The sequence below is a fragment of the Oncorhynchus nerka genome, linkage group LG28, assembly GCF_034236695.1.
Source record: "Oncorhynchus nerka isolate Pitt River linkage group LG28, Oner_Uvic_2.0, whole genome shotgun sequence".
NCBI lineage: Eukaryota > Metazoa > Chordata > Actinopteri > Salmoniformes > Salmonidae > Oncorhynchus > Oncorhynchus nerka.
In genome coordinates, this window is record NC_088423.1 from 15,505,308 (window position 1) to 15,518,775 (window position 13,468).

Genomic DNA, 13,468 nt, shown 5'->3' on the forward strand with positions numbered 1-13,468 from the left:
AAATGCCATGAGGAAGTAACAAAACAGACTTGAGTATCAACCAATCTGTCCAATTAGCTATTATGTTTCCATACCCCCACGTATGTTGTTCCTCCCCATTATTTTGCAACACCACTTTCAGAAACATTCCACATATGCAGTTATTTATGACTCCTCTATAGTCCTGCCTATGCTGTCAGACACCATAATGAGACAAATATAAAGATGAGTCCTCTAACTAACACTATGGTTGGTCCCATGCATAACCTCATGGACTACCCACTGGGCAGATGTCAGTTCAATGTCTAGTTAAGATTTAAACCTTTTGTTGAGTTAAATTCAACGTTTCGTGGTTTCTCCCAGTCTGAGACTTATACAACAGTGACTGAATGTGTTACAACACCTTGCATGGCCAGAGGTTTCTTTTAAGCCCAGTAAAATTCCATAAATGCCCTAATGTTGACTTTTTGCAAGTCCAATCAGTTTGCCATGTTGATTCAACGTCACAATGATTTTTTTGGTGTGGAAATAACATTGATTCAACCAGGTAAAACGTCATGTTTCATGGGTCAATTGTGACTGACAATAAGTAATGAGTAGTTATTTATGATGCAAGGTTCGTTGTAGATCTGTCAGTCAATAGTCGGCTGCAATTTCAATCAAGCCCTATTACTTGCTGGTCTTGGCCAGTTCCTCATCATTTCTTCCTCCCTATCTCCCCCAACAGATGGCATCGTTTCAGAGGCTTATACAACAGTGACTGAATGCATTACACAACACCTGGCATGGACAGAAGTTTCTTTTAAGGCCAAGTAAAATGCCAAAAAAGAGCCAATGGATAAACTCTGTCCTGAAAGGCTATTCATGGTGTGTTCCTTTGTCTGGCTGGTTTCTTCTAAAGACTCATGTCTGTCAGCTTTTACCCAGTGCCTCATGAAAGTAGATAGTACTGCAGCGAGACAGGGTGTCATATTACACTTAAAACAGACATGTAATTTAGCCACAAAACAACACCTTCACTGTGCGCTCAGTTTTCAACAATGCTTTATTCATATACAGGGCATATGTTATCCACACATAAAATGCCACAATTTGTATACAACGTTAAAAAAAAGATTAGATCATTCTCCAACAGTTCTAAAAAAATTCCCTGCACCAGTTGTATAACATATGTGCACATTTTCTTAAAATGTTGTAGCATACTTTTTTCCCAAAAAATATTGAACATGTCAGGAAGTGTGCTAATGTTTAGCGGTAACCCAATCAAGTCAGTGTTTTACTGACATTGTTTACTGGTTTATGGAAATCAAGATATTATCTTATGTTTTATAAAACTTACATCGTCTACCAGCTTTTCCAAATCAAAATCTTGGAACGCTTTCCTACATTATTAATGAAAGCCCGAATGATGCTACACATCATTTTGTGCAGATATCAGCTTTGAGCACCGAGCTAGAGTTATAGTGGATTATAACAGCCAACAGAATTCATATAGAAGAGCAGAAAATACTGGTTATTTAAGCCAGGGTAATAATGACTTTAGTTGGAAACTGACCCTAGAGAAGTCTAAAGACTGGAAGACCTCTAACACACAAAGGGTTGTCTTATCTTGTCCAGATTTAGCAAACAACCAATAAATGAATCTTTCCATTTGAATGAGGTTCTCATCTGTTAACACACTATCAAATATCTTTACAAAAATAAAATCCAGACTACTTTCCAAAAGGTAAATCTTCAAAGAATTTCCCAAACATGAGCTGGAAGCACTGTATTCACCTATTTTCCTCTTATTACATCAGCAGGTATTAGGAACGTGACAAGTAGGCTTAGTAACACAGAAACACACAGGCCAAAGGGCAAAACCCAGGAGACAGAAACCCTGAAAAGAGACTTGATTTTTGGGGTCTGATATGGTCATGTAAACAGACACTGGGCATCGCAATGAGTCGGCTGAAGACACTTGGAGGTCCTTGTTGAAACTGTGAGACCCAGTTCAAACCACATCGATGAGTTGAGAAACCTGGCTTTACCAAAAGGAATTTAAAAAACAGTAACATTTACCAAAAGCTATTTTAAAAACCGTCAACATACACAAACTTAACCAAATTTCAGGTGTAGCCTGTTTACCGGTTTCATATGAGGTAACTAAAATGTATTCTACTCATTGCAGATGGAGCACAAGCACAATAACGTTTCACCTTTTTACATTGAGTGTGGTAACTGTCCATATCTGTATGTCTGTAGAAGATCAAGGTCCCAGAGAAGTTGGATAAACTGCTTTCCAAGCATTCCATAGTAGTAAACAGGAGCAAGGTTGGAGTTTTACTTTTGGTTGAACACATACTCTAACTGCAGAAAACTCATAAATTGCACAGTTATGTCATAGATACTGTAAGTCAACTGGTTTATAATGTTTTTGTATCGAGTTATACTTCGAACTAAGGAAAAAGTCTGGAAAATATAGCTCTGCTACTATTTACATTTTTTGTGGGTTCTATACTGTACACCACTTTTCGAAGCATTTCTTAATAAAAACCACAAAACACAGAACCTGAAGAGTGAATCAATTTCCTTGAAATGACAAGGATCCAAGAGCAGTGGACAATAGACTGAAGACAGAGAGACTTTGAAATATTACAAATCATTATATACAGTTTGGAGCAAGTTTTAACATGTACTTGTACAGGAAGAGATTTGTATTGAAGGTCTTCCTAATATGGTTTTAAAACTACTACCAAGCAGTAATAGTCCCCTGATTAACTTGAGTTATTGTATTTGAAGGTTATTTATGCATTTTATTTCGCTGTTTTTCTTTTGCAGGGGAAGTCCCATTGAGACCAAAGTTCACAGTAAAAGTATAAGCCATGCTAGTTTAGACTAAAACCCTAAAAGATAAAAATCCTTTTCAGTTTACTAAGTAAAATATCACCACCCTCACCCCACCAATTTCAATCCCTCAAAATATGAACACAATTATCTTTTTACTGGCCAATGGTGTACAAAACATGACCAAAAATACACTCACTTGCAGTGCTTTGAAATAAGCACTTAAATATGAAAATCTACTCACACAAGTTTTAAAAACAATAAGCAGGGGTCTTCCACATTCCTCCTCCTGTTCTTCTTCATCATCTGATCCATCAATCCATTAGACTCATTTATTCACCGTTTCGCCACAAATAAAATCACTAGTAGCCTACTTGTCTTCCAGCGGTGCACTTGAAAGAAAAGAGAAAAAGTAGATGATTTACCAGGAGAGGAAGAGGAGTTAACATGAGGTGAAGAGGGGAGGGTTAACGTTTCATTATCACATGAAGCTCAACAGTGGGTATTCACAACTGATTCCTGACCACAATAAACTAAGGATGTTACTACTTAGTGACCTGACCAAAATGAAGTGACTGGCTGATGCAATCTGTGTGCACCGGCCAGCGGTTGTCTGTGTTTGGTCCCTTACAGCTCTCCGAATTTGGCCGCGTATTGGGCCACGACATTCTTGCTGCGGGCAAAGTCCTTCCGTAGCTCGCCCACTTCCTGTCGTAGCGCCGTGTTCTCACGCTCCAGGAATGCCGCCCGCACTGTGATCTGGTTCTCCTTGAGTCGCCGCGCGTCCCGCGAACGCTTCGCTGCCACATTGTTCTTCTTCCTCCTCTGCCAGTACTTTTCATCCTGGTGAGGAGATAGAGGTGTAGAGGGAGAAAGAGCAGAGTACCAGGAGAAAGAGAACAAGGTTTTTATTGAAAGCGATCTTGATGCTGAGAGCATGCTTTCAATTCAATGTTGCTGCTAAGTTATTGAAAGCGTCCTTGAAAAGGCAAACTCTTGTTTTCCCTCACGGGTGATAAATAATTTAAAGCGACCTTCAAAATGGCTGACTAATGATGGTACTGTAATACAAAATTAAATATTACAATTTTTTTATAAACAATTCCTCTTCTTGGAATTAGAAAAAGCTGTTTACACCTACCTACATACCAAACCCACATTTCCAGCCTCCATGTCTCTGATTTACCTTAGAATCCTCAGGTACATACACCTTCTTGGCCTTCTTGATCATCGGTTGAGGTTTGAGTTCCTCCTCTGAGAACTTGTGTTTGCGTGGGTTGAACAGCGCTCCTCCAGGAACACTGGACAAGACCAGGTCGGTAGGATCTGGGTCAAAGTTCACATCCACCTCAATCTCCTCTGGGTCGGTGGGTTCAGGGGTCAGCCTGTCCTTGTCTGTCACCACCTCTGTGGGGAGACACAGGTGACCAAGCATTAGGGTTCAAGTATACCGTTTGGGTTCATGTGAAAATGCTACGATCAGTTTTACGGGTTGGTAAATAAATGCTCATGGTGTAAATTAGGCATTCTTTTATGTGAGACTGCAAGTAATGTAAGTCCTGTTCTAGAACCATATATTTGGCTATATCCTGTTTATATCCTGAACTGGAGTTGATTAGAATAAATCCAGTGACTCAAATTGGCAGACATCAAGTTAAAGACTTCTACATTTGATAAGGATGGCCTTCACGGAGCCCAGCCCACATCTGTTGGTCAGCATAGCTACGATCTATTTTCCCTACCATCTACGGCAGCAACAGTGTTTCCCTGTACATGTGTCGTGTGTCATTGGTGCTCAGATTATCTGACTGTCTATAGCAGAACAGAGAACAACTTACTTGGTTTACTTTGATCTTTAATGCATTTTTTTCTCACTTTTTGTATTACTTACACATTATACCATGTAACTACCAGTGTAACAACACTAACAGACTAATATATAAATGCATAAGGCCCTAAAGGTCTCACAGATGTCGGCCTACCTGTCTCATCTGCGATATCAATACTGTTGAGGGTGATAGTGACCCCTTCTTCCTCACACTGATCCAACTCCAGGATGGGCAGCAGGGAAATGGGGGCAGATGGGGCTCTCTTGGGCTTGGCTGCCATGGTGGTGGGCATCTCTGTCTTCCCTGCATTCTCCATGTTGAGAGCATCGTCCAGGGATGAGGGTGAGGTGGAGATGCCGTTCTCCATGAGGAACTCCTCCAGGTCCATGTACTCCAGGTGGAAGGTCTCCCCATTGTACGGGATGGTCTTATCCCAGATGGCAGGGGTCAGGGCAGCCGACGGACCCATCCCACTCCCTCCTTCAAGGTCCACATTGTCCCCCATAAGCAGCTTCTCCTTGTCATTGTCTGTGGCAGTAAAACAATGGTTAATTTTATGAGTTATGGCAGGGTGGATAAAACAAATGGAGGAGAAGACAATCATTGGAAAAGGGTTTATGGTCATTCAGTAGATTGTAAATGGCTGTGGATAAAACACTCAGGACACACACACATGCAGAAATAAATAAAGTGGTCCATGTGACAATCTTAGACCACAAGTTTGATCATGCAGGCTTCATGTTTCAAACAATGGAGGAGATATGATGAAATACTACATCCGCATTTGGTAGAAAAGTGGACCTTAACAATAGGAGACAGAAAAATGTGACCTACTAATAGTGGTTCCAGTAAAGTTACAGAGTTGTGATGAGGTTTAGAGAGGAGTTTACTGTCAACTAGCCTTATGCTATTTTTAGTGCTACATTGATATTGCTTACTCCATTGTTGTTGGCGCTTGCAAGAAAGGCATTTCACTGTACTTGACATTAAAAATGGTGTGCTGTCTGCGAACCCCAGAATTTAAGTGTAGCTACCCAATTTGTTTAAATTCAGATGAAGGGATAACTTCATTCTTATAGATAATAACACTATAAAAACAACAGACAGAAAGGGTGTGATTCTGTGTACCAATTTCCTGCATTGCATACGTTGTATTCGCATTCGGCTTTCTCCGGCACAATTCGGCCTCTTCTCAGTTATTTTCCTAGAACAAACGATGCGTTCAAACCCCACACAGAGAAGCATCTAGAGTAGACTTACCATCGTCGCCCTCGAGTAAATTCGGTGGGGGCATTTCCATTATTTTCTTCAATACCACGGGAAAAGCACCCGGTGACCCCATGAAGGTTTCCAGTGTGGTGGTGATCGGCTCTCCTGACATTTTTTACGGCAATTACGCAAAAATAAATTTTAAGATAGGCTCCTTCAACAATGAAGCATAGGCGAATGTAACAGAATATCCTCTCCGTAAAACAAAAGTATCCGTTAGTGAAACTGCAATTTGGCTAAATGTTACAATGTAACAGCGAACGATACGACATTAGACTACCTCTTCAGAGTATGAACTGACTCTACAAATAACGCAACAAAAACGTTGTTGGACAACAGAAACCACACCTCTAGAGTAGAAAATATACAATAGCCCTGTTCTGATTGGTGTTTTTCTTCTCTACCATTATGAATATTAACATTCTCGGAGCAACGTAGGCAAGGTGTGATATACCATTGGTTGACCGAATTATATATCTGTCTGTTGTAACTCTGCATAAATTAGAGGAAAACGTGTTGGGAGGGTGGAACAACCTCAATTATATATATATCCATACTTTATACTTAGGAAAGCAAATTTTGGTACAGTTGGTGTGTAGTGACAGTACCTTACGCATGCAGTGTCAAAATGTACTTTGACAATTGCCCCAATTTCTCTAGGAACAAATGTGTTTTTAGGCCTATTTATTTGACCAGCTATTCTGGGCATCAAACAATAAACATTTGTTTTATTGTCTAGCCTATGCCATATAACATAGCAATTGTGTGTCACAAATTGCCCGGTTTCCCAAAATAATTTAAAGCCTAAAATAAAAGGAAACCGAGCCCTGGTTCATTCGCTTCGTTCTCACATGGCAACACGTGCCATCATCGTATGCTAAAATAAAACACGGAGAACCAATGAAGACTGCGCAGTGATCGCCTACTATTCAAATTGAGTACAAGTGAAGGACCGGTCTGCTCTGCTGCATTGCCAGGGGGAGGTGCGGAGCTATGCGATTTGAGACAGGTGTCGCTATTTTACTGGCATTTTACCGTGACACATTTTTTTCAGTCACTGTATTTATGGACATATCCCCGTACGATATTGTGCCAGTCACTCACATTAAGCATGATACTTTACTATACACACGACACTTATTTAGACACTAAACAGCCTACATATATTCAGACATGGGCTAGTCCATACGGATGCGCACAATTGACCCAGCGTCGTCCGGGTTTGGCTGATGTAGGCCCATCATAGTAAATAAGAATTTGATCTTAACTGACATGCCTAGTTAAATAAAGGTTCAATTAAAAAATGTATATGCATATACACCAGTGGAGGCTGCTGTGGGGAGGATGACTCATAATAATGGCCAGAATGGAGCAAATGGAATGGCATCAAACACATGGTTTTAATGTGTTTGAAACCATTCCATTTATTCCATTATACTCAATTCCAGCCATTATTATGCCCAATAATATTTTTTCCATGTTTTGTCCTGCTACCATGTTGTTCTGCTGCCATGTGATGCTACCATGTTGTTGCCATGTTGTGTTGCTACCATGCTGCGTTGCTATGTGATGCTATGTTGTTGTCTTATGTCTCTATTTATGTAGCCTTGGTGTCTTGTCCAGATGTGTGTTTTATCCTATATTTTAATTTTCATTATTTTTTCATTGTTATGCAACTGACTTGCCTCGCTAAATACAGGTTAAATAAAACATTCATTATGAGCCTTCCTCCCCTCAGCAGTCTCCACTGATATACACCATGAAAACCAAATGCACAAGCCCTTACTAAAAACATTATTCTAAATTGCGAGTTGTCAAACATTTGTTTTCAAACTGATCAAGCAAAGGCAAGGACAGCATTCATGTATTGTAGTTGTTTTTAAGAGTAGAGTTAGCTGTACTGTCAGTATAGCATAGCTCTTCCCACCAGCCTCCTCTGACACAGAACTAGTCCAGCATCCACACCACAGCACAAGAAGAGAAAACAGAGATGATGTCCACTGCTATGTCTTTATGACACCTTCATAAATCCTTTACAAGGCATTCATAGATGCTTCACAAATTATTGAAAAGCTGTTAATAGTCCTAATATACAGTATAAAATGACGCCGGAGAGGACGGCTGACGTTTTACATGCTCCTAACCAATTGTGCTATTTTGTTAGGTATACCACTTCAGTCATCGGCTTCATCAATAAGCGTATCGACGACGTCACCCCCACAGTGACCGTACGTACATATCCCAACCAGAAGCCATGGATTACAGGCAACATCCGCATCGAGCTAAAGGCTAGAGCTGCCGCTTTCAAGGAGCGGGACTCTAACCCGGAAGCTTATAAGAAATCCCACTATGCCCTCCGACGAACCATCAAACAGGCAAGAGTCAATACAGGACTAAGATCTACACTGGCTCTGACGCTCGTCGGATGTGGCAGGGCTTGAAAACTATTCAAGGGCAACCCAGACGCGAGCTGCCCAGTGACGCCAGCCTACCAGACAAGCTAAATTCCTTTTATGCTCATTTCAAGGCAAGCAACCCTGAAGCATGCACTAGAGCACCAGCTATTCTGGATGACTGTGTGATAACGCTCTCGGTAGCCGATGTCAGCAAGACCTTTAAACACAGGTCAACATTCACAAAGCTGCGGGGCCAGATGGATTACCTGGACGTGTATTCAAAGCATGCGCAGACCAACTGGCAAGTGTCTTCACTGATATTTTCAACCTCTCTCTGACTGAGTCTGTAAAACCTACATGTTTCAAGCAGACCACCATAGTCCCTGTGCCTAAGGAAGCGAAGTTAACCTGCCTAAATGATTACCGCCCTCGGAGCACTCACGTAGGAAAGCCATGAAATGCTTTGAAAGGCTGATCATGGCTCACATCAACAGCATCCTCCCAGAAACCCTAGACCCACTCCAATTCGCATTCCGCCCCAACAGCTCCACAGATGATGCAATCTCCATTGCACTCCACACAGCCCTTTCCCACCTGGACAAAAGGAAAACCTATGTGAGAATGCTGTTCATTGACTACAGCTCTGCGTTCAACACCATAGTACCCATGAAGTTCATCACTAAGCTAAGGACCCTTGGACTAAACACCTCCCTCTGCAACTGGATCCTGGACTTCCTGATGGACCGCCCCCAGGTGGTAAGGGTAGGCAACAATGCGTCTGCCACACTGATCCTTATCACTGGGGCCCCTCAGGGGTGTGTGCTTAGTCCCCTCCTGTACTCCCCGTTCACCCACGACTGCGTGGCCAAACACGACTCGAACACCATCATTAAGTTTGCTGACGACACAACAGTGGTAGGCCTGATCACCGACAATGATGAGACAGCCTATAGTGAGGAGGTCAGATAACTGGCAGTGTGGTGCCAGCACAACAACCTCTCCCTCAATGTGAGCAAGACAAAGGAGCTAATTGTGGACTACAGGAAAAGGGGGGCCAAACAGGCCCCCATTAACATCAACAGGACTGTAGTGGAGTGGGTCGAGAGTTTCAAGTTCCTTGGTGTCCATATCATCAACAAACTATCATGGTCCAAACACACCAAGACAAGAAGGCACAACAAAACCTTTTCCCCCTCAGGAGACTGAAAAGATTTGGCAATGGTCCTCAGATCCTCAAAAAGTTCTACAGATGCACCATTGAGAGCATCCTGACCGGTTGCATCACCACCTGGTATTGCAACTGCTCGGCATCTGACTAGGGTGCTACAGAGGGTGGTGCGTACGGCCCAGTACATCACTGGGGCCAGGCTTCCTGCCACCCAGGACCTAAATAATAGGTGGTGTCAGAGGAAAGCCCATAAAATTGTCAGAGACTCCAGTCACCAAAGTCGTAGACTGTTTTCTCTGCTACCGCACGGCAAGCCTAGGACCAAAAGGCTACCGGAGCGCCAAGTCTAGGACCAAAAGGCTCCTTAACAGCTTCTACCCCCAAGCCATAAGACTGCTGAACAACTAAACTAATCAAATGGCCACCCAGATTATTTACATTTGTAAACTCACGTCCCTTTTTCAGGACCCTGTCTTTCAAAGATAATTTGTAAAAATCCTAAAAACTTCACAGATCTTCATTGTAAAGGGTTTAAAACACTGTTTCTCATGCTTGTTCAATGAACCATAAACAATTAATGAACATGCACCTGTGGAATGGTCGTTAAGACACTACACTTAAAGTCATAGTTATGAAAACTTAGGACACTAAAGAGGCTTCTCTACTGACTCTGAAAAACACCAAAAGAAAGATGCTCAGGGTCCCTGTTCATCTGTGTGAACGTGCCTTAAGCATGCTGCAAGGAGACATGAGGACTGCAGATGGGGCCAATAAATTGCCACGTCCGTACTGTGAGACGCCTAAGAGAGCGCTACAAGGAGACAGGACGGACAGCTGATCCTCCTCGCAGTGGCAGACCACGTGTAACAGCACCTGCACAGGATTGGTACATCCGAACATCACACCTGCGAGACAGGTACAGGATGACAACAACAACTGCCAGAGTTACACCAGGAACGCACAATCCCTCCATCAGTGCTCAGACTATCCACAATAGGCTGAGAGAGGCTGGACTGAGGGCTTGTAAGCCTGTTGTAAGGCAGGTCCTCACCAGACATCACCGGCAACAACGTTGCCTATGGGCACAAACCCACCGCCGCTGGACCAGACAGGACTGGCAATAAGTGCTCTTCACTGACAAGTTTTGTCTCACCAGTGGTGATGGTCGGATTCGCGTTTATCGTCAAAGGATGAGTGTTACACCGAGGCCTGTACTCTGGAGCGGGATCAATTTGGAGGTGGAGGGTCCGTCATGGTCTGGGGCGGTGTGTCACAGCATCATCGGACTGAGCTCGTTGTCATTGCTGGCAACCTTAACGCTGTGTGTTCCAGGGAAGACATCCTCCTCCCTCATGTGGTACCCTTCCTGCAGGCTCATCCTGACATGACCCTCCAGCATGACAATGCCACCAGCCATACTGCTCGTTCTGTACGTGACTTCCTGCAAGACAGGAATGTCAGTGTTCTGCTATGGCCAGCGAAGAGCCCAGATCTCAATCCCATTGAGCACGTCTGGGACCTGTTGGATTGGGGGGTGAGGGCTAGGGCCATTCCCCCCCAGAAATGTTTGTGAACTTGCAGGTGCCTTGGTGGAAGAGTGGGTAACATCTCACAGCAAGAACTGGCAAATCTGGGGCAGTCCATGAGGAGATGCACTGCAGTACTTAAAGCAGATGGTGGCCACACCAGGTACTGACTGTTACTTTTGATTTTGACCCCCCTTTTGTTCAGGGACACATTATTCAATTTCTATTAGTCACATGTCTTTGGAACTTGTTCAGTTTATGTCTCAGTTGTTGAATCTTGTTATGTTCATACAAATATTTACAACAACATAAAAATATTTATCGCTAGACAACCATTTTCAGGTCTTGCCATAGATTTTCAAACATATTTAATTCAAAACTGTAAATCGGCCACTCAGGAACATAACCTGTCTTCTTGGTAAACAACTCCAATGTAGATTTGGCCTCCTGTTTTCGATCATTGTCCAGCTGAAAGGGGAATTAATCTCAAAGTGTCTGGTGAAAAACAGATTGAACCAGGTTTTCCTCCAGGATTTTGCCTATATTTAGCTCCATTCCGTGTATTTTTTATGCTAAAAAAACTCCCCAGTCCTTAACGACTACAAGCATACACATAAATTGACGCAGCCACCATTATGCTTGAAAATATGGAGTGGTACTCAGTAATGTGTTGTATTGACAAAAAGTAAATTGCCTTGCCACATTTTTTTTGCAGTATTACTTTAGTGCCTTGTTGCAAACATGATGTATGTTTTGGAAAATACATATCCCATCTCGCACTGCCTGGCAGTTGAGCTGTGTGCAATGAATTAAGTGCGGATAGATTCATTTTTGGAGGCGCTGCGCAGTTAGCTATTTAGCTGACAACTGTGGCTAGCCAAAAATGAATCATTTTGAAAGTTGGATAATCTTATAATTTGAGGCTTAAAATTAATAAATTATGCTTTTGAACATTCAAAGCAACTGGGAAACGTCCATGGTAGAGATTGTTGTCACCTTAGCTTTCTATATAACTTCTCAGTGATAGAAAGCACGAGCACCACCAATTAGCCTACACACACGTCGTTACTATTAGTTGTCATAGTAACGACGTGTGTGTAGGCTAATTGGTGGTGCTCGTGTCAGCAAACGACTGCTGTTTGAAAACACACACATCCGATTTAGTGTTTGAACAGTCAGTAGTCCAAAACTGATTTGAGCGTTAAGGCCTGCTGTGTGAACAAGGCTATAGTCAATTGCACAACTTCCGCATTTAACCCAACCCCTCTGAATCAAAGAGGTGCAGGTGCTGCCTTAATCGACATTCACACCAGGGGAGCAGTGGTTTGGTTAACTGCCTTGGTCAAGAGCAGGGTAGATTGTTCCACCTTGCCGGCTCGGGGATTTGAACCAGCAATCTGTCTTTTACTGGCCCAACACTCTAAACCTATAGCCTACCTCGAACCAGCCACCGTTCGGTTACTGGCCCAACGCCCTTACACACTAGGCTAATCTGAGGTCGTTCTAGTAACCACTGTCAAAATGGCACCCGGATTTTATTGATGTTACGCAATATATAGGATTCGCAGTGAGAAATCACTCCAAAATATTGTATTTATAGTCGAAGAGACTGTTAAGATACATTTATTGAAAACAAACGTACTGTATCAAATGTGTTTTGATTTGCAACATTGTCGCACGTGGACTCATTTACTACAGCGCTGGGAAAACATTATTCCTGATCATTCAGTCACAATGCAATTTATTGACAATTTGCACACAAGAAAATACGATTATTTCGCTTCTTCTTACCGTTGTAATCAAGGGTAGGAATAGTGAAGGGATCCTCAAGCAGAGCTTTGAACATCTCCGGAATCTCAAAATAAGACATATTTCTCGACTTGTCTAAACGCTGGTAAAGATGACCTGGTCTGACTATCAAATAAAAGCTGGAGCAGATATATGAAGGTGACAAGGTTTGTCAACGCTTCCAAGTTCATCAGAAGACAAAAAAATCACATATAGAACGAAATGTTGATGAACTGAGAAAACTGAAACTTTTTTTCACGACTGGTTTGTATGTCCCTACAGACGCCTTGGTTAGAATCCAGGCTGTATTACAACTGGCCGTAGTTGGGAGTCCCATAGTGTGGCGCCCAGCGTCGCTCGATACATAGCTTCCTGTCAGCTTGATTGTAGCCATACTAGCATCGAAGTCGCTCCTTTTATAATTATCTCTGTAAATTAATATAATCATATTTCTATAGCGTTTTTTTTATAATTCTTGTTGAAAATTCTGTTTATCCGTTTAGTTAGTGATTTTTGTAATTCAATTAATTGTGTTCTGTGTCTTTTTTTGTCTCTTAGCTAGCTAGCTATTAACGCGCTAACTAGTAAGGTGGCTGGCAATTACCAACCATGGATGGCACTGTTTTACTCAAGGCGCTTGCAAGAGCTGCCAAAGACTACAGTGAAGGTTGTACATCGTCTGTCCAA

At 42.3% G+C, this 13,468-nt stretch overlaps 1 protein-coding gene across 2 annotated transcripts; it reads right to left on the reverse strand.

Moving 5' to 3' along the window:
* Nucleotides 1–1,006: 1,006 nt before the first annotated feature.
* Nucleotides 1,007–13,112, reverse strand: LOC115112919 (thyrotroph embryonic factor-like). 2 transcript variants are annotated; one of them, XM_029639982.2, is made up of 5 exons: nt 12,785–13,112; nt 4,788–5,162; nt 3,992–4,212; nt 3,437–3,648; nt 1,007–3,197 (listed from the first exon to the last, which is right to left on the reverse strand). In XM_029639982.2, exons 1-5 carry the CDS (start codon nt 12,861–12,863, stop codon nt 3,176–3,178), a joined length of 909 nt encoding a protein of 302 aa, XP_029495842.1. In that variant the 5' UTR covers nt 12,864–13,112; the 3' UTR covers nt 1,007–3,175. The 2 variants fall into 2 exon arrangements, with proteins under 2 accessions (XP_029495842.1, XP_029495841.1); XM_029639981.2 differs by lacking the exon at nt 12,785–13,112 and adding an exon at nt 5,895–6,235.
* Nucleotides 13,113–13,468: the final 356 nt, after the last annotated feature.